This window comes from Echiichthys vipera (assembly GCF_963691815.1).
Source record: "Echiichthys vipera genome assembly, chromosome: 23".
Classification (NCBI taxonomy): Eukaryota; Metazoa; Chordata; class Actinopteri; order Perciformes; family Trachinidae; genus Echiichthys; species Echiichthys vipera.
In genome coordinates, this window is record NC_139848.1 from 13,054,858 (window position 1) to 13,069,648 (window position 14,791).

The 14,791-nt window shown below is 42.2% G+C and overlaps 1 protein-coding gene across 1 annotated transcript; it reads right to left on the reverse strand.

The window, feature by feature from the left end:
- Window positions 1-2,979: 2,979 nt before the first annotated feature.
- On the reverse strand, window positions 2,980-5,746 carry LOC310964772 (adenosine receptor A1-like; the record flags this gene model as incomplete). The annotated part of the gene is made up of 4 exons (XM_083938030.1): window positions 2,980-3,742; window positions 3,907-4,091; window positions 5,303-5,437; window positions 5,567-5,746. The coding sequence occupies 4 exons, from the start codon at window positions 5,744-5,746 to the stop codon at window positions 2,980-2,982; spliced, it is 1,263 nt and encodes a 420-aa protein (XP_083794156.1).
- Window positions 5,747-14,791: the final 9,045 nt, after the last annotated feature.

Sequence of the window (14,791 nt, forward strand, 5' to 3'; positions counted from 1 at the left end):
TGAGCCCAGGCTGGGAAATTGCAGTGTAACAGCAGCATTACACACAGACCCAAAGCAGTAATATAGAAAAACAATATAAAAGACACCTAAAAAAATGAATGTATTGTTACAACCCTGGCTCTCAGGTTGAAACAAAGGAGAGAAGACACACAGAGCTCTGAATATAATGCAGTGTTTATTTAACTAAACAGTATAAATAAGCGGTCAACAAAGGGCCGCAGGTCGGAGTCAAACCACTCAGTCACAGGCCGCCCCCCAAGCATGTAAACATCTTACCCGGATTATTATCGGGTTTCTCGTCTGCGCATGCTCCCCACTCCGCGGCGGTGGCGGCTTTTGACCCTGAAATAGAATCAACCGCAACTGCGCCGAGAACATGAAAAAACAACACTAATAGAGCGTCACCTTTAAACCGTGGGAGTACCCTGCCAGGTCAAGTAATATCACTACTAAGACGACCTGTTATTGTCATAATTTTGTCCAAAAGTCGACCGTTTGACAAAGGTGAACCGTAAAAAAGCCGTATTCAGTCCAGCTGTATGTTGGTGGAGTTACTCTGTTAGTTTCCCATTAAATTTATGAGGGGAACTTCAACCTTATTATGATTATTACATTAACCGGGGTAAGGCCATTTTCGGGTCACTGATGTGCATGGAAACCTTTTTTATAGTCTATGATGTAAACGCACTGAATATTCGATTCTCATATCTCATATTTCTGATCAAAGTCTGACCCGTGGTTTGTTCGGTCCGAATAAAATGATTTGCTGAGCTTCCTGCCTGTCGTCCGTTGCTCTGCTTTACTTGCGCCACTCATGCTGCGTTCGAGCGCCGTGGGTAGTTTGAAGTTCCACTTTGACGGTGCACTTTGCCTTACCGGAGGTCCGAAACTTCGGACTTCCCATTGCACTGGAACGCGGCTTTTCTCTCAGCGCACGTGTCAGGGGAGCATCGGAGGTCAGGCAGGGGGAAGGGGGTGTGACCTTGCAGGGAATCGCTGTGTGACATGCAAGAAAGGTCAGAACTGCTTTAAGTATGGATCACTAAGATGGTTTCTAAGTGTCTCTGCAGGGCCTGTTGAGTACACACAGTACGCTGCATATCGGTTTATACGTTAGCAGTTTCCCTCCCTCAGAAGTACAAGTACTGTTCCAGCAACTAGAAGAATGTGATTTGAATTGAATCCGAGCACTACAGTGTTACAAGGCTGCTAGTTGAGATTACCTTTGAGGACGTCTTCGGTTGGACTCCTCTTCTTCTTTGAGGAAGCCCGGTAACGTAAGCTCTACCTCGTCGCGATTGTCAACTTCCGGTTCGGTTCGGAGGCAATTTCTCTACTGTACTCAGCCCCCCACTCCTCTCAGATTGTCGATCATGAATTGAAAATGACGTCAGATGTCCTAACCGCTCCGCACATGTTCTACTGCACTGTAGGAGCCCTCAAATCTGAATGTTCGGATGCATTCGCTACATTTTTTTTTGTATCTCATTCGGAGATTTCGGACTCCAGTACAAAAACTCTAATAAATGTGTGTGCACTACTGTCATACCTGGGACATACTAGATATTTGTTTTCTGCAGGAGGAGGTGTTTGTTCTGGCAGAGTCTTTTGTCTTTGTTTAAAAAAGCGATTTTGTTTGTGCCGTGTGTTGTGTTACAATATTAGCATGTGACTAAATAAACTCCATCCTTATTTAATGTGTAACCACTCAGAGAAGCATCACGGAGTTATACACTTGATTGTTTTTTTGGCATCATATTTCTGTAGCGTGATCCGAGAGGGTTTTTTTGATTGGATGCAGACACTGAATTCGAACTATTTCTTAGTTTTTTTTTGTTTTTTTTTCATTTACAAAGTTTGTGCTTCATTCTCACGTCATTTTTCAAATAACTCGTCAATACTTCACAACATATCAGATTCCACCAAATATATGCCTTACTACTGTATTATAAAATGCTTTACTGTGTATCAATAAAGCACGCAGTTGTTGATTTGACTCGCCTCTCTTTGCTGTTTTTTTTATGTTTATGTTTTCAAAGGATTAGAAGTGTAAGGTACTATATGCACAGAAAACCTTTATTTTGAAAAGCTTGGCTAAACAAAAAACAGTATCCTACATATTAACAGTAAATGCCAAAGTGCAATTTGCTTGCATTTACTTGATTTATTCCGAAATATTTACATTTTTTAATGTTCAGAATTTCAGCTGTGTGACTGCTATGGAGCATTTCCCGTCCCTCATCGACCGCACCGTACTGGACACTTTTTACCTTGTCCCCAAAATAGATTGGAAAAGGTGAGAGATTCCTAAACGAAGCACCAATGGGCTCCTTCCTTTTGGATTGACTTTGCTATTTGACTTGAACGGACTTTACTATGAGAGGAGCTGGTACAGGGGCCAGTAGGTAAGTCTTTAAAACACTCTTTTAATAAACTCTGAGTTTATTGAGTACTGAGAAAAGCGCTATATGAAATGTATCTATTATTATTAATATTATTAGATCGAACCCGCTTATATCAATATGACCTTTGCCTCCACGTCTGCATCATCATAAAAGTTTGGGAACCAACAGGTGCTGAAAAAGTGACTTTTTTAATAATAAATTGGTATTTAAAGGGTATTATTTTACGAAAAATGTATTCAAATTTGCTATACATGATTAGGACTGGAGTTAATGAACAAAAAAAAATCATTTTATATTTTTAGATATGATCCAGTGACCAAAAAGTGCTTTTAATGGCAGAACAGAATTTTTTAGACAGTGTCCAGAGGGTTAAGACTTTAAAATAGTTATTTTATCAAAACTTTACCATTGAATGTTTCAATAAATTGAAGTATGCAACAATGAACGATGGGTTAGTCTTTAATATGACCAGGTGTGTTGGATTCTTGAACAAAAAGTGCCACTTTTTACTTTTGACAGTGTTTTGACGCTCTCTAAGAACTCCCTGTGACCCACAGAGCTGCTCTACTGCTCATCATTTTGGCCCAACGCTCCACAGTCCTCTCCACATTCCTATCAGAGTGCGTCGGAACGACCTCATCCTGTACGCGTACAGAATTGGGTTGAGTGCTGAGTTGGCGTGCGAAAGCAAAATGGCTGCTAGTGTGAGTGACATGGGCACCTGGCACTGTGGACAGAGCAGCAAGATGCAGTTAATGAGGTGGATGGGCATCCAGCACACCATGAAGAGAAACAGGACCAGGAAGAGGGAGGTGGCCTTACGCATCTCCTGACGGGTGCGAAGGTTGGATTTGGCCTCGTTGGACTCCGATGGACGGGGGTCAGCGGGAGTGGAGCTGGAGCTGCTAGATCCGGCTGAAGCGATCCTGAGCCCTGACTTTAAAAATACAGTGGTAGTCTCGGTTTCAATAAGCGACCCGATGCCAGACTCTACTTCCTCCCCGGGCCTTACTTCAGCTTTACACTTTACTGTCTTTTCCCTGGCTTGTCTGCCGGTTCCTTTTCCTTTCAGTCCTGTCCCCACGTTGACCCCGCCTCCCGTGGTTCCCTCTGCAGCAGAACTCCCAGTGTCCTCCGTCCCGGTGCTTCCACTGACAGCAGCCCTCGCGTCCCCCGCGGTTCCCCTGGCCACAGCGATGCGTCTGAGCTGGCGGCGGACCGTGAGGAAGATGTGGCCGTAGATCACGAACATGGCCGCCAGCGGCACCAGGAGGCAGCAGAAGAAGTTGAAGTAGACCATGTAGTTCATGTCCACCACACACGTGAAGATGCAGTAGCTGGAAAGACAGGGAGGCGGCAACATTACACACATCCCACGCCACACGCTGTTTCCCTGATTTTCTTCATCGTCCCATTCATTCGCTGTCCATTTGCTCATTGCATTCGCCTGCAGTTTTATTACCATGAAGTTTTTCATTTTACTTGGTCACTCATCTCTTACTCAGAGTCTGCTGGTTGTCTTTTCCAGTCCATGAGCGGCACGGACCCAGAGATGGCTCCCAGGCCCCATGTGGCCAGCAGAGCCAGCTGGGCATTCTTGGGGCTCATGACACGTTGGTACTGGAAGGGCAGAAGGATGGCCATGTAACGCTCTGCCGCTACTGCCAACAGACTCAGGATGGAGCTCTGGAAGAGGAAGAAGCATTTGGAAGAGGTATTACAGGGTTTTTAGCAAGAAGATGTTTTCATTTCATTCATTCATATTTATTTAGTGAATCGAGACTGGACTGAATCCGTGAGGGATTCTTGGGTCAAAGTGGAAAGACTAAAACAGAGCAGCTGCACCTTTTCGTCCATTGCAGGTGGGTGGAGGGTGGATATGCCTTTCCCTTAGTTGGTCCCTTAGTTACAGTACACTGAAAAAAATAACTTGTAGGATTTACTTGATAAAATCCTTGTAACAATTTGCACTACATTTTTTCAAGTACATTCTACTGCTGAATATCACGTACAAGTCCCTCAGCAATATCACGTGTATTGAACTTGAACTTATCAGTTAAATGTATCTAAAGTAACTGAGTAAAGTCTGAATCATTTTTCAGATTCATTCACAGCAAGGAAATTGTTGTTAATAAGTAGATTTTGTATCACTTTAAATTGTGTTTAGTTAAGTAGTTGTTTGAATATCAACTAAGATGATGATGCTGAAGATGAGTGTTGTCATCACAGTCTGAGGACGGCACAGGGGCGTCTGTTAATGCTAAAACGTAACGTGCACTTTATGTTCTTCCAATCGGACAACAAGACTTATCTGTCACAGTGGGAGTTGTTTTTAATAATTATATATATGATTGTGATAGCTGATATCAAGACCAACACAGTGCTGTATCATATCTGGTGTTACTGATGCGTTATTGGTGAGAAAAATCTAGTTTTAGTGATAAAATAAGCTTTTTTCTGCCGTATCTTGGTAACAGAAGGTCGTAGAGAGATGAAAGTTGATTTCTTGAACATGTTTTCATGTACGGGCTTTCCAACGGTGCCACCCCTGAGTGTCTTTGATCTGCTGTCACCGAAATACGTCACAGTTATCACAAATATGAGAAAGAAAGGTTACATTAACTAGAAATGACTCATCACTGATGAAAGATCTCCAGAGTAAAATTGAATTATATTCCAAAGTCAATGTGCAGTGACTATGAATCATTTAAATTGTATTTGTAAATATATAATAAAATGCACTCTTCCTATTCAGTGAATTTATTACATGATTAAAATGTGTAATGTGTAATTCAAATATTCTACTTCCTACTTAGTTTTAATTTTAACTATGTATAAATGACTTAGATTAACTGAATACATTTTAACTGTACCAGAGAGTGAGTTTGTCCGTGTACCTGTGTGAGCACCATCAGGATGCTGAGCAGCACCAGGCAGAGGGGCAGGTCATGGTGAGGTCGACCCAGGTCCGTCAGCACTGCACAGGGAATGGCCACCAAGCCCACAAGGATGTCGGCCACCGCCAGTGATACCTTCACATGCACACACATGCACACACAGTAGAAAAGAATTTTCCCAAACCAGTTTGTATGTTATGATAAGAATTACACATTTGCGCTGGGGATAAAAATAAGACCAAAAGGACAAACGGATCTCCTAACCAGGAAGTAGTTGGTGACAGTGCGGAGCTTCTTGTTGCGCGTGACTGCCAGACAAACCAGGAAGTTCCCTATGATGGCGAGCACCGCGATGATGAGCTCAGTGGCGATGTAGAGCCCTTTGAGCTGGGGTTGGAATCCATACGGCATCTCTGCCATGCAGCTGCCAGGGGTCCCATTCATGATTGGAAGGCGACAGGGACTCCGCACTCATTGAAAACCAGAGAAGAAGAAAAAAGAAAGTGGGTAGAAATGGGAAAAAGAAAATCCAGGTTGTACCCGAAGAAAATCACATCGTGGTGAACAAATCTTCCCCTTTTTGTTACGCTGAGACAAAAGTGTCTAGTGTTCACGTCGATCGCAGGCTGAATGTATCTGAAGAGAAGCAGGAGAAGAAACGAGAGGGTGGAGGAAAGGCGGTTGTTATGAAGCCCGCGGCCTTTGTGCCGATCAACTGAGCGGCATAACTTGTTCCTGATAAGGGACGGAAACAATGACCCGCGAAGACCCAATACTGTTTACACACTGATGTTCAAACCTGCTGCTTGTGCACACAATCACACATATACATAGATGGTTTCTCTACAATCTAAGAAAAACATGCGATCAAAAAACACAGAGTAGAAGTTAGGGAGTTCATTTGTGCAGCCCTTTTCAGGCGTTATCCCGGGCTTTGAGTGATTAGGGACCGTCCACAAATTGTTGGTGTGGGGGGTGGGGGATGGGGGGCGGGGCTTAACACTTATCAAGGTTGATTTTGGTGAAGCAACATCTTTAGTCCGCCTAAAATACACATATTAGAAGTGGAATTCTCTGTTTACTGAACATCCCAGCTGCTATTTTTGCGCCCAAACTGCTAAATGAACAGTTATTAAAACTTAAGCTAACAGGCAGCAACTCTTCGGGGCCAAAAGGCTTCAGCGCTATGAATGTTTCCGCATCATTCATTTGTGTTAGAAAAACTTGTGACGCAAAAATCAAGTTGGACAAAAAACACACCAAACACCGGTGTCTCGACACGCTCTAAGGGCAGTCCTCACAGTCCAAATCATATCACCGTGCAAGGGAACAGTAACGGTCGTCATGGTGATATATTTAGAAGACATAGTAGGTTGTCTCCAGGTTTCCCAAAAATAATCCGCACGCACTGTGAGAAAGGCCTCTCTTGTCACAGTGCGTGAGTCAAGAGCACTAAATATTGGCTTTAACATAAAAACAACGCGTCTCAAGAATACCCAAGAGAAAAAATTGTGCCAAACTTTGCCTCTCACAAAATAAGAATAACATGTGGACTTCCGTCGAGGACATGTTGAAAATGAATTCATCTATTCATGAAATGACAGAAACTTTTATCATCGGGGTATTCTATTATCAGTTAACTCTTTTGAATGTGTTATGAAGCAAAAATGCCAAAGATTTGCTCGTTCCAGTGTCTAGAATGTGAGGTTTTGTTGCTTTTCTGTCTACGGTGTACGTATACAGGTTCTGGGCTGTTCCTGGTCAGACAGAACAAAACATTTTAAGACGTCACTTTGTAACCTGCGTTGGGCACTTTTCACTTTTTGTGGACTTTTCATGGGCAAAAAACATGTTATTTAAAGATTATTAATGCTGAAAAGGACCATGGGAGGATTTTGCTCTGTAATTCTACTTTAACAGGATTTTTATTTGTTTATTTTTAGTATTTATAATTCTTGGTGTAACCATAGCAATGGTGGTGGGCGGGGCACAAGGAGAATGAGAAAGAGTAGATGTGCTCCGAGCCTCTTTACAGAGTTTTTACTATAGTTTTTTTACTTTTTTGTGGGAAAACAACGTATATTCTTCATAACTTAAAACTATGGCAACCTTTTTGGGCTTCGCAAGACATGTTGTTGCTGTTCTAATTATGGCAATTACTGAGAAAAACTTTTATTATCAGTTCCAGCTTCTAGAATGTGAGTATTTGTTGCTTTCCTGTCTACGGCGTACGTCAACAGGCTGTTGGTCGGACAAAACAGGACATTTGAAGACGTCACCTTGTAACCTGCGTTGGGCACTTTTCACTTTTTGTGAACTTTTCCTTGGGCAAAAAACAACAGAAGAATGGATAATGAAAATAAGTAGATAGATAGATAGATAACTTTATTTATCCCCAAGGGGAAATGAGGTCGTCGTAGCAGCGGTACAATACAATCAGAAATACAAAATATAAACTACAATAAAAGTACAGTATCGCAAATTTAAAATACTATATTACAATATACTAAGTGGATCTTAAGGTGCAAGATGAAGAGAGAAAGGTGCATTTGTAATCGCAGTGATAGGATTTCAGTACTAAGTCACTTGTGTGATGTGAGCTTATTCCCTGTGAAGCGTTGTAGAGTAAGTTGCAGCTATAGTTTGGTGATCCTGATGTGCACGTTGGCTCCGTGATACATTTAACTTTACAACAATTCTGTTACGTTGCAGGTTAAATATCAGGCAACATAACCCATTTCTACCTTATAATTTTGACACAGTCCCTTAGAGATTGTTAAATATCTTTTTTTAAAAAGGCAAAGGGAGGTTAAGGTTGTATAAATCAATATCACCAAGATCCCTGCACTGTTTCTGGTGGATAAAGTAGCTCACGTCTACGTGTACTCACCTGGGTTAGACTTCAGGTACAGTCCTCGCACAGTTTGGAAGGTCAAGACCATCCAGGACACTAAAGGAATACGAGGTCAATGGAGAAAAGGTACCAGAGTTCACTGATGTGCAGTCACACTGAGGAAACAGCAGCAGCAGCAGGATGAAGCCACACCCTCCATGCCCTCCATCCCCTCCATCTCCTCCATCCCCTCCATCCCCTCCATCCCCTCCATCCTCTCTCTTCTTCCGTTCCCTCTCTTTTCTTGCACAGAGAGAAAAAGATAACGCGGAATACGTCAAGCACGGGCCCGTTGAATGGACAGCAGCAGTTGCCGCGCCACTCCAGATCCGGGGGGGAAATGGAAAAGCAGATAGGCTTTGACGCACGTCTCCAGCCGGTTCATAACAAAACAAATACGTCACGTTCAGTTTTCAATGGTGCACGCTTCAGCGGCACTTTCATACGGCCGAACGCTTCTCATCTCAATCGAGAACAATGACTGAGGGAGCCAAACATTTGTGAAGCATACTGGGTGTGCAGCAAAAATAAGAAACCAGTGCACATGAATTCAAAAAAAGGTGTTAAATACACAATGCAACACACATATTATCTGATCATCATTACGAGAAATGTACAGTGGGTGTGGAGCTCATTCAGACCCTCTTAAATGCTCATTTGCATTTGCAGCCATTTTGACAGAAAAGCACAGAATTGTTTTGCAAATGTATTAAAGAACAAAAACTGAAATATGACAGTGAAACTGAAAGATGCTCCTCGAACCAACGCTGTGTTTGGTGAAAGTGCTTTTAAATATTTAGCACCTTTATCTTGGAATAAACTCCAGGGTCATTCAAACAGGAATCCCTTATCAGCACGGAGCATTTCAAAAGCAGGATTAAGGACCTTTTTAAATACAATTTGCACGTGTTGCACGTTGCATGTTGAGTTTGTCTCCCTCTATCTGTTTTTCCCTGCATGTGTCTCCCCTTGGTGTTTTGTCGCCCAGGTCTGGTACACTGTAAAAATGAATTTAGGTTTTTTGTTGATTCAACTTATTTTCCCCAGTCAATCGAACTAAAAGTATCTAAATCATTGAGCCAACTTGAAATATTAAGTTTTTTTTATTGTCAACTCCTCAGTTAAATCAGAACAGTCCAGGTAACTAAGATTGCTGAGTTGACACCATTATTAAACAGTAGTAGCCCCTGCAAAATTGCCTTGGACAACCCACACAAGCACATCACAGACTGCCCAATGCAGAGTCCATTTCATTCCACACAGAGGCATACTGGTCGACAGAAGGAGGTAAGTAAAGTTTCTGTAAGTTAAAAGGGGCAGTATGCCATTCTATTTATGCCAAACTAGGTTTCCATATTATCTATCCCTACATTATATCCATCTTCAACCGCTTATCCCGGGATCGGCGTCGCAGGGGGTGCTGGAGCCAATCCCAGCTGACATCGGGCGTGAGGCGGGGTACACCCTGGACAGGACGCCAGTCTATCGCAGGGCACATAAAGACGAACAGAGACAGACAACCATTCACACCTACGGGTGATTTAGAGTCATCAATTAAGCTAACACATGCATGTCTTTGGACTGTGGGAGGAAACCGGAGAACCCGGAGAAAACCCACGCAGACACGGGGAGAACATGCAAACTCCACACAGAAAGGCCCAGGTTGGGATGCGAACCTGGATCCTTCTTGCTGTGAGGCAACAGTGCTAACCCCTACACCACTGTGTAGCCCCTACATTATATATATATATATAAATTTATATATATATCCTATACAATAAAATTGACAACATATTACCCCTGTAAGCTCCGTGTAAGCTAATGTTACATATAAGCTAACTATCACACATGAACCTTTGCCACAAAAAACACAGGTAAATCCTGCACATGTAAATCAGATATAGTTTTCATGTTCATTAGCAGTGTGCATTACCACTCTGGGAAATATTTGTTTGATCATAAATCAGAATATTAAGAGGTTTTGGCGTTAGAAAAATGTCACTTTCATCTTTTAAATGTTTGACAATGACTAAGCTAACTTGAGTGTAACGTTAACAGTTAGCCTAACCTTGTAGTCTAAAACACTATTTTACTCACTTGGGAGGTCATTTGAAAAATAGGGAAACTCTTAAATGTCCTTTTAAATTGTGTGTTTCCGAGACCAATGTATAAAACAAGATTGCCTTGCTTTGCCCTAGAATCTTTAGAGTAGAATACCTCATTTTTGTGTTTTCACCTACTGTCTCCAGGCGGCAGATTCTGAGAACAAAGTGGCAAGAGGTGTCAGTGTAGGCCTACTCTTCATGACCGGAGAATCTGATGATGGTGACATGATCGCAGACATGGATGTTGCAGTGATACTGGAGGACAAAGTTGTCATCTGTGAGCTAAAAAGTGTTCCAAACGCGTATGCTATCCTAATTGGCCTCCTGTATAGTCTCAACATCGACTATCCAAAGGGACTGAAGTACAGCTTTGAGGTGATCCAGAAAGTTGTCATGGATGTTGGCAGAGCAACATGCTCATCCAAAGTTCTTGCACTCAAAAACAAGATTCTGCAGCAAATGGTTTGATCGACATAGAGCCTGGTCTGTGCTTGCATAGTTCCGTATGGCTGCCTTTTCTGCGTTGTGTAAATACAAATGTTCTATTTAAGTACAATTGTTATTGTAATCCCACTAATTATGCAGCTCAGCAGAGAAATTACATTTTTAGATATTTTCTGGATAAATACAGGTGGGACCACACATTTTTTTTACCATTTTTGGACTGTTTGTAACTGTTCAAAGTGACCTGACTCAGTTCACGTCATGGCCTGCTCATTGTTTATACGTTTACATGGTTTTAGAAATTTGCAGTATTGTGTTCAAATAAATATTTTGTGAAAAAAAGTAATTTCTTTATGTTTTCCACAGTCATTTTAGAAAATAGATGATTTAGTTGACCTGACATTCAATGCAATTTGAAGGTATTGATCAAACTTAAGATCGTTAGTGTGGTCAACTTTGACCTAAAAAGTTACCTGGCTGCCTTAAAATGTTATGTTGATTGAACTGATGGTCTTAGTTGAAACAACTTAAGTTTCATGGTATGAGAAACAAACGTAAAAAATAGATGTTTTTTGGTCCGACTTGTTTTATAATGTCACCTCAAGTAGGTATCGAGTTAATACAACTTAAATTTCCTTGTTAGTAGTACAAAAAATATTATTGGCTGAACTGAAAATATCAAGTTGACCCAACTGCTTTTTCGGTTTTGGATTAGTCGATTAAACCTATTATTTTAAGTGGTAACAACTTACATGTAAGTGTAAATAACTAGACTTCCTTAGCTCACCTAACTCAAAATTTTAAGGCAGCCAGGTAACTAGTTTTTTTAAGTTGAGCCAACAAATTCATTTTTACAGTGTAAGCGTGTCCTTACCCAGCTGCAGCCTGTTACCCTAATCACCTGAAGGAGTATATAAACCCTGAGCTGACGTTGTTGTCCTTCCCCTGGTAAACTGTTTGTCCGATTGGCTCCGGTTTCTCGCTCGTTCTGGTTTTTGCGCTCCTCGTTGATTGTTGTGTTGATCATTGTTGTCTTTGTTTTTTCCCGTAGTTTCCCGCGTTCCTGTTTCCTGACCGTCTCGTCTTCAGTATTTCTGTTTCCCCTGTATTGTTCCCGTTTCTGTCGTGTGTATTAAATATTTGTTTGTATTTTTACCCTGTGTCCGTGTCTGCATTCGGGTCCAGTCTCCCATTGTTATTTCCCCGCACCGTTCATGACAGATCTGCTTTTTTATTTTTAATGCTGTTTGATTTTGTTGATTTCTCATGTTTAGTTGTGTGTTGTTTTGGTTTTAAACATGAAACTTGTATGTTTATGCTGCTGTCTTGGCCAGGACTCCCTTGGAAAAGAGATTTTAAATCTCAACGGGAATATTCCTGGTTAAATAAAGGGTGATGAAAAATGAAAATGAAACATGTCCATAAGTAGTTAGAGCCTTTAACTCAGGTGCTGGCCATGTCTTCTGATCGTCCTCGAGATGGTTCTACAGCTTTATCGGAGTCCAGCTGTGTGTAATGAAACTGATTGGACCTGATTAGGAAAGGCCCCCACCTGTCTGTGTAAGACCTTACAGCTCACAGTGCACGGCAGAGCACATGAGAATCACGAGGGCGAGGGAACGGCCCTGAGAGCTCAGAGACACAAGCGCGGCAAGGTGCAGATCAAGCCGAGGTTCCAAACTCCAGGTTCCTCAGAGCACGGTGGCCTCCGTAATCCTTAAACGGAAGAAGTGTAGGACGACCAGAGCTCTGATGAGAGAGGTGAAGAAGAACCCAAAGATCACTGTGGCTGAGCTCCAGAGATGCAGCGGGGAGATGGGAGAAGGTTCTAGAAAGTCAACCATCACTGCAGCCCTCCACCCATCAGGGCGTTATGGCAGAGTGGCCCGATGGAAGCCTCTCAGTGCACGGCACATGACAGCTCACGTAGAGTTAGCCAAAACCACATGAAGGACTCCCCGACTGTGCGAAGTAAGATCGTCTGGTCTGATGAGACCAAGAAAACCAGGCACCAGGCACCAGGCAGGGGGAGTTTGTCAGGGACAGACTAGAATGTTTTTTGTACCAGGACCTTAAACAGGTTTAATGATGCTGTGAAAACGGCCTGTTTAACATGGGGTCAATGAGAAACTGCTCTATTGTGCAAACTACTCCTACTGGACACTTGAAGAACTGCAGTTTTTGGCGCTTCAGTATTGGATCAACCAGGGAGTTGCTGTGGCGGGGGCTTGGTCTTCACCTCCTGAGGAAGGCTGAGGAAAGCCCACCTCCCGCCCTGCCCCCCCATCCTCATTACATTCTACAGAGGGGTTATAGAGAGCATCCTGAGTACCTGCCTCACTGCCTGGTCTGGAAACTGCACCGTGGACCGAATGAACCTGCAGCGGAGGTAGCATCGGACTCCTTCACACATCTACACCACGCACTGCATTCGCAAGGCAATGAGCACTGCGTGGGACCCCGCCCACCCCTCACTCAAACTTTTCTCCCCCCTCCCATGTGGCAGTAGGTTCCACCACTTCCAGACTATGTAACAGCTTCTTCCCCAACTTTCAGGGACTGATCTGAATACCCTGCTGCTACATAAACTCTGTATTGCACCTCACTTGGTTTGTGAACTTGGTTTCTGCACTACATTGCACTGCTGTCTTCTGTCTTCGGTCCTGTGTTGCTGTTTTCTACTTTTCTATTCACTTTTTTGGACTTTAGTAAGAAAGGGTTGTTTTTTTTTTGCACCATGTGTATGAGTAGTGTATTATGTGTACTGTTTGTATGATTGTATTCAAGAGTTTATCCCTCATGAATAAACTTCTCATGATATAATATGATGCCAATCTGTTTGTCTTTTCCTGGCAGTGACAGCAAAAGGCTTCCAAACACTTCCACATGGCCACCATGGACATATTTGGCTACTTATGCAGTTGCAACACTGTCAGTAACCTAACTGGAGTCAGACACTGGACACTGATTGGAGTCATGGAGGGTTGGAACTGCGGTAATATTACTGATAATGAGGATTAATCAGTTCAGACACTAGCAGCAGAACTTCATCGCCCTGTATACAAAAATGTAAAGTGTTATAGCAAGTTAATTATGTATTTGTTATAACAATAAGAGTATTGTTGTCATCTGCCACACCAGTACATACACGCTGCATCGGCTGCTGCCATCCACTAGAGCGGCGTGCCTACAGGGCAGCCATCTTGGAACAGGGCTACTCACTCCTACAATGCATCCATACACATGAGTGCATCCATACACATATACACATGTAAACACGAGTGCATCCATACACATATATACATGTAAACATGGGTGCATCCATAGACACATATGCCCGCCGCATCCTTACCATGCCGGGTTAAGATTTTTTTTCATAGTGCTCTCCTCCTAACAAAATATTATATTTAAATATTTAAAAAAATACTCAATTTATGTTGTTCTTGTTAATCTTTTTTTTAAAGATGCTTTTTTTTGCAGTTTTTCAAGCCTTTTTTATACAGGACAGACAGGAAATGGGGTGAGAGAGAGGGGGGGGGGGCATGCAGTAAAGGGCAACAGGTTCGACTGCGGCCGCTGCCTCGGGGACCTTCAACCTCTTTACATGGGGCGACTGGTGGCTCAGTGGTTATAGCAGCCGTTATTCCTATATTTTACATTTCCCTTTGTTTATATTGTTCATATTTTTCCTATATTTTCTACAATGTATTGTTTCTTATTGTTTGCTCTCCACTTTGCTGCTATAAAAAGGAAATGTCCCCTTTGTGGGACTAATAAAGGGTTAACTTATCTCATTATTATTATTAATTTCTATTTCAGTAATATTTTAATTACATAATTTACCATTTAGTATTATTATTAATGTAGCCATGGCTCTCTGGCTGTCAGAAACTCGTCTGCTGATAACATTTAGTAGTATTTGGGTAGTAAAACCAGTATTTTTAAAATATCTGTACCTATATAAGAACCCTGTTTCATAGCTACACGTGTGAAGTTTTTAACAAATCAAGAGGTTTGTAATTCGATCCAAAATTCTGCGGATAATTG